Source organism: Elaeis guineensis, chromosome 5 (genome assembly GCF_000442705.2).
Source record: "Elaeis guineensis isolate ETL-2024a chromosome 5, EG11, whole genome shotgun sequence".
NCBI classification, from domain to species: domain Eukaryota; kingdom Viridiplantae; phylum Streptophyta; class Magnoliopsida; order Arecales; family Arecaceae; genus Elaeis; species Elaeis guineensis.
Window position 1 is genome coordinate 108,403,958 of NC_025997.2, and position 6,931 is coordinate 108,410,888.

The 6,931-nt window shown below is 37.5% G+C and overlaps 1 protein-coding gene across 1 annotated transcript; it reads right to left on the reverse strand.

The window, feature by feature from the left end:
- Positions 1–446: 446 nt before the first annotated feature.
- LOC105045441 (pentatricopeptide repeat-containing protein At1g03560, mitochondrial) lies at positions 447–3,999 on the reverse strand. The gene is given in 3 exon segments (XM_010923720.4): positions 447–792; positions 1,314–3,631; positions 3,634–3,999. Coding segments are annotated over 2 exon segments (2,001 nt in total). The 5' UTR covers positions 3,986–3,999; the 3' UTR covers positions 447–792; positions 1,314–1,982.
- Positions 4,000–6,931: the final 2,932 nt, after the last annotated feature.

Consider the following 6,931-nt stretch of genomic DNA (forward strand, 5'->3'; position numbering starts at 1 on the left):
AGAGTCAATAAGCCTCCAAGTTTTAAAAGAAAATCAAAGTTTTTTTTTTTATTAGCGCGGTTGATGAACTCCAAGTTGTAGAGGAAACACAGCACATAGAGGATGATCTGGTGCCCCGGTGACTACAGCTGACAGCCTGCACAGCGAGCCCTTACTGTTCATTTCGCAACATTTGTATCCTCCTCTTGAGGCCCCTTATTCTCTGGTTTGTCGCATTCATGCGGTCTCCTATGACAGTAGAGTTCGTAGGATGCAGGTGTCACCAAAAGGCTGTTAAGAGTCTCTGGTGTTTGCGTGGCTCGTTCCCTATGTGCTGTATTTCCTTTCCAACTTGAGCGAGTCTTTTTGCACAAGCAAATTAATTGGTAACAAATATATATTGCACTACACAAGACCATGCAATCCGTGTACTTGGCATCCAGAAGGTAAACTAAGATTTCCACAAATTAAGAGGGAAAAGAAAGAATCATATTGACGTCACTACATGCCATGAAAAGGCTAATTTACTAAAAGCCTGCACCATTAAGTTATTTAGAAGTTAAATTCAAATAAGCAACTAAAAATAATAGATACAAAGCTATTCACATGATGCTTCAATCCTCTAATGTATTATTCTGATACTATCATACTACAGAAATTTACGTGCTTGCCAACATATAAAACTTCTGCAGGTTCAAATGGCAGGTATTCAAGCATTGCAATGGAAAGTTGTGATGCATGGATCAGCAGCCTCCTTGTCATGTTGGTTTTGGGGGCATTACAGTATCCTCAGCAAGTTCAGAAGCTCTCCTTCTGTCATTTAACAAAACTATAATTGATACTTGACACTGATATGGTCAGAGAGGTAGAAAACAGTAAAGTAGAAAAGGGTTGAACATGAACAAATATAAACGCAAGAGAACTTGACATGAGCCCTAAGGTACATCGAGAACTAGCCTGCATAGATTAGGACAATCATAGTGAAACAAAAGCATTGAAACAAATGACTTCCTGATTGACAGATCTCAGATTCTAACAGGATTTAGAATTAAAGCATTTGCAGGCTAACTTTGTTCAGCTGCAAGCTTGTAATTAATTATTAGAAATGTTCATGTAAACATATTTGGTCATTGGTAGGAATAAGAAATTGATATCATGGATTTCCTGCAGACAATCCTGATTTTACCCTTCTGATGGTGTTAATCATAAATTAATAGAAAGCCTCAGACATTATAAACATTAACACTCAAGCTATAGTGTGCATATGGACATAAAGATATAACACCTGACAACCTACTTAGGTGAAAAAATGAAGGCATGAATGATATACATACCAAGATGCTGCCCCAACAAAATGTTGCCACATGCCTGCTAACATCTTCATCAACTTTATTATCCATGAGCAAAATGTTGCCACATGCCTGCTACATCTCCATCAACTTATGATCCCTGATCGCTCAGTGAACCTCAATCCCCTTGAGACCTTCTGTAGCAGCTCATTTTTGCGCTAAAATGGATCTGTCAATACCTTGTTCTATTCGTGTTTTTCCAGTTTTTGGGGCCACCAATGGACTGGCTAGTTTTCAAGTACATAACAGGGTTGCTTTCGAGGTGGAAACAGTGCTTGCTAGGACTTAATTCATGTCCTGTGGACTCCCTCTTACTGGCTTTCTAGTTTTCTTTTGGTCTTTTCATGGATTTCCAGTTCTTGGTATGATGCAGGCCTCCCGGGTACAGATACTAATAAAAAGAAAGTGCTCACTAATCTAGTCATATTGCCAGATGAGAAAGATGATATGACACTCAAAGAACATCTCATCGAGGCCCATGGAAAATTAGTTCAAGAACTTCTGCAGAAGAGAATGAACCAGTAACTGCATTGCAACCATCCACAGGCATATCCCATCCAGCAAATGCTTCAAATTGGAAAGAGAACCAACAGAATAACTTAATTAAAGGCCTTTATCTTGCAAGCAGCTAGTGTCTATCAGGAATACTCAATCCTATGGATCCAACAAGGTTTGGAACTTTACTCGCCTTTTGATGCTTCCAAATCTGTCATAGCCTATGCCAATTTTACTGTGCACCAGCTTGAGAGCCAAATCAGCATTCCCTGCCTTCCTCAGAGCGTTGATCATAATTGTTCTAACTCTTCCTGGAATCTCACGTCCTCTATCCACAATTCCATCAGCCAGCTTGCAAGCATGCCTGAATCGACCAGCCTTACACAACACATGAATCATATCCTCATGTGCCGTCTCTGGAATTACTCCCATTGGGGCTAATTCATCTAGTACTTTACAAGCCAATGCAAACTTCCCTGAGAGACAGAGTCCTGTCGAAAAGGCCCTAAAAGCTGCAGCAGTTGGAGTGATACCCTTATCAATCATTGTGTTCCACAGCTTTATCGCCTCCTCATTTTTATGCTTTCTAAACAATGCATCAATGACTATGGTGTATGTGTAAATTGTTTGATCACAACCCTCTTTCTCCATTTTGTTAAATAATGCACAAGCTTCATCAATCCTCCCAGCTTTACCAAATGCATCTATAAGGGCATTGTAGCAGTATGAGTCTGGAGCAAGCCCCTTCTCCACCATCTCACTGAAGAGCTTCTTGGCTTCATCAACTCTCCCAGCTTTCCCAAATCCATCAATAAGACTAGAATAGAATATCGCATTTACCGGCACAGCACTCTCTCTACAAAAGTTAAACCACTCCATCGCCTTCTCCAGCTTCCCAGCCTTGCACAGGCAATTGACAACCACTCCATAAGTTACTTCATCCGGTGTAAACCCCTCGTTCTTCATCCTATCAAAAAGCACCATTGCCTGGTCCTCATTACCATTCTTGGCAAATGAATCGATCAGCGCAGTATAGACAGCCACATTGCCCCTGCAGCCTCTTCGAACCATGTTTTCCAAGACAATCAACCCCTCAAATGGCTTCCCATCCTTGCAAAGTCCACCGATCACCAAGCTGTACGCATGTGGAGGGATCTCCAATCCTCTCTCTTCCATCTCGTGGTAAAGGGCCAAGCATTCATAGAACCGACACTCGGAGTAGTGACACTGGATCAGAGTGAGATACGTGATCTTATCCGGCGCAAGATCTTTCCTTTGTTGCATTTCTTCGAACTTTTCGACAGCCTTCTGTGTCTTTCCCATCTTGCAATACCCTTTGATCAGAGTGTTATAGGAGACAGCATCTGGACGAACATTTCCTTGGGTCTCCATGGCCTCGAAGACCTTCTCGACGGAATCCACGAAGGCGGCGTTCACAAGGCCATCCATCAAACAGTTGTAGCTCAGCAGGGATGGCTCGACGCCGCACTCCCTCATGCGGCGCCAGACCCAGAGCAGCTCCTCCACCATGCCGAGCGATCCGAGGGTGCGAATAAGGGAGGCGGCAGCGGGTGGGGTGAGGCGAAGCTCTGGCCGGTCCCGGATCTCGGCCACCAGCTCCCGTATTTGGTGGGATTCGGCGGGGGTCAAGGAGGAGAGTGCGTCGATGAGGGAGACGTAGGAGTTGAGATTGTGGCCGGGATAGTTCTTCTGACGGGAGGCCCAGCGGAAGAAGCAGAGGGCCGAGTCGGGGCAGCGGTGGAGATCAGGGTGGCGGAGGGCGGCGGAGACGAAGGTGGGGGGAAGCGAAGGAGGTAGCGGCGGCAGAAGGCATCGAGGGAGGACTCGAGGGAGGGGGGTGGGGGGTTGAGGATGAAGGAGACGACGCGGGCAAGCCAGGGAGAGGGGGGAAGCGGGTCGTCAGGGCGGCGGTGAGTAAGGTCGGATACGTCGAGGTAAGGGTCGATCCACTCCGGAGGGGGGAGTGGGGAGGGGGCGCCGGACAGGCGGCGAACGGAGGCAGGAAGAGGAGAAGGGATTGGTGTTCCGCCGCCGCCGCCATGGGAAGGGGGGTGGGTTGATGGTTTTTGGGTTCGGAGGAGGGAGGAGGAGAAGCGGGTGAGTAGAAGAGAAGAAGGATTTCGCTTCAGCGTCCTCCGCATCGCAAGAGGGACAGGAGAGGTGGCGAATTATGGTTTTGTTTATTTATTTCTTTCGTGTCCAGTTGGATTAGCCATAGGGATGCAAATAGGTGGGTCCGACCCGATCATAAGTAATTCCGATCTGACCAATTTTTTTTTATCAAATTCTAATGTTAGATTCAGATCGAACTTGATAGTAGATTAAATTGTGCCGGTTCGGATCTATTGTCAAAATTTTTAATTCAATATGTTATTCAGATTAGATTGGATCTATGTATAATCTGATTCAATTCAAAAAAATTTAAATTTAAATTGAATCCGAATTGAACCATTCAATAGAATTCATGTTTGAACAAACTTTTGTGGTCTAAAAAATTATTGTCCACTATAATTATTGTAATTAGTTTTTTTTAAAAGAGTCTAACCAGCGCTAACAACCAAACAACAATTCTATTTGGCAAATTGATTTTTTACAAATATAATGCATAGTTTTGGAGCTATAGGCCTATACCTTTACAATCTATTCAAGAAAAATAGCAGCAAAGAATTATAATTTATTTAAATAGCACTAAATCTATAATGCGTTCTATGACCACTAACAAAAGGCATTTTTGTATTTACACAACTTGTATTTGTGTGTATTTCATTTATGAAATTATACTAAATTACTTTTTCACAAGATTGTCAATTTGAGGTTAAGCTTGTGTAAACTTATATAGATGAAAGTAGGTCATAGATCCATCTATCGCTTAGGATTCGTTTGATTCACGAGAAAAACTTTTCTTCCTAGAAAATAAATTTTCAAAAAGTTACTTTATGGGAATATGATTTTCGCATATTTGGTTGATCATGAGAAAGTAACTTACTTCAGATTGACTTATATTTTGTTGAATATCTATTTTTTTAAAAAAAATATAAAATATCTATTATGCCTTTAATAGATATAAAACCATACATTTTTACTTTCAAATTTTTTATAAATAGTAATATTATATTTATATTAATGTAAATATAATATCAATATATTTTAATATAACATTAGATCATAATAATTTACTATATAATATAATACTAATATACATGTATTAATATTATATTAATATTTTAATATAATAAGTTTATTAATCTAGATATAAATATAATATTCAATATGATAATATAATAATATAAATATTAATACATTAATATAAATACTATATTAATATTAATAAAAATATTATATTATTATAAATATTTAATATTAATATTATAAATATTAAAATTTTAATTATAAATTTTAAAAAATATATTTTTGAAAAGAAAAAAGGATTATCAGTTACTATTCCGTAGGAAGTCTCAAAATCTACCTCCTTCATAGGTTTCTACTTCTTATAAAATATGAGAAATATCTTTCCATTAAAAAAAAAATTCATTTTCTCTCCTTTTAAAACTAGCACTTAACCCCACATTACGGAGATTTAATTGATAATAATGATAATATTTTACTTTAAAAATTACTCTCACTAATTAATCCTATGATAGGATCAAAAGAATCTCTGAGAGTTCTTCTTTCCAAGAATGACCTCTCAAATAAGTGAAGATTGCTGTATTTAGTAAATGCCTGTATATCGCTTACTATTATTATATAGATAAATATATAGATAATAATTTAAAATATTTTTATTTTTTAATCATACTATTTATATTTATATTTTTTATTTAAAAAATATAAAAATAAAAAAATAAAATTTGACAGGTGGTATTATGGGAGATCATTCTATAATCTTACGTGTCAATACGGAATGTTATCTCTAATACCCGTATATCACTATTATTATTATATAAATAGATTAAAAATATTTTTTATTTTTTATCATACTATTTGTGCTTTTATTTCTTATTTAAAAAATATAAAAAAAAAATTAATACATGATGTTGTGGGAGATTATCTTATAATCTTACATGTCAATATGGAATGACACCCCTAATACTCATGTATCATTTTACTATTATTATATAGATAGATATATTTAAAATATTTTTTATTTTTTATCATATTATTTATATATTTATTTTTATTTAAAAAATATAAAAAAATTAAAAAATTAATATATGGCATTGTCAGAGATTGTCTTATAATTTTATATATCAACATGAAATATTATTTTTAATATTTATATATTATTTTATTATTATTATATAGATTTTAATTAAATAAGAAGGCTCCTCTTCGATTCTCAAAAATTATCTTTGCTCCCTCCACTTCTTATGAACCAAACCAATCTTTGTTCTAAGCACAGAACCAACCTTGAAGATGTCTGGTAGGTGACTGATAAATGCTGGGGTACTTTTCTTGAATTTAGCAGTTCATAATGTCCTTTTCATGCAAGTATGGTTCATAAAGTTGGCCACTAATAAGTACTCTCATCAATGAATTTCAAACTTTCTGTTATTGCTTTTGTTTGGCAAGATGGAAGGCCCCCAAAAGCAGCGTGGGAGGGCGAAGAGGGGAGGACTAAAACATTTAGAAAGAAAAACAAAGGCGAAAACAGAAAACCCCCAAAAAATCGTGCTAATCATTTAGCAGAGCCACCAAGATATTAATTAGGAGGGGTCTGAAACAGCAGCATAACACTAACTATAAACCATTTTTGAGTAGATGGTAACTACAAACAGCTTCTGTAATCTTTCTCAGACACATTCAGCTTCTATAACCAAGAACTCTCAGCTTCTATAACCAAGAACTCTAGGTGCCTGAGGAGACGATTGAAGGGACCAGGTGGAGAAGTTTCCCATGTAGTTAGAATCTCAGAACTTTCTTTATCATCAGATCAAACGGACATGATCCAATAACATCATGCTAAGGCATTGGAATCTTTGGGAGGTGCATTTGCATGTTTCCAACTAACTGATCCCATAAAATCATAGAGACCACCCCTTGCAGGCCCTAATGGTATACCGAACCGATCGGGTCAAATCATAAATAGA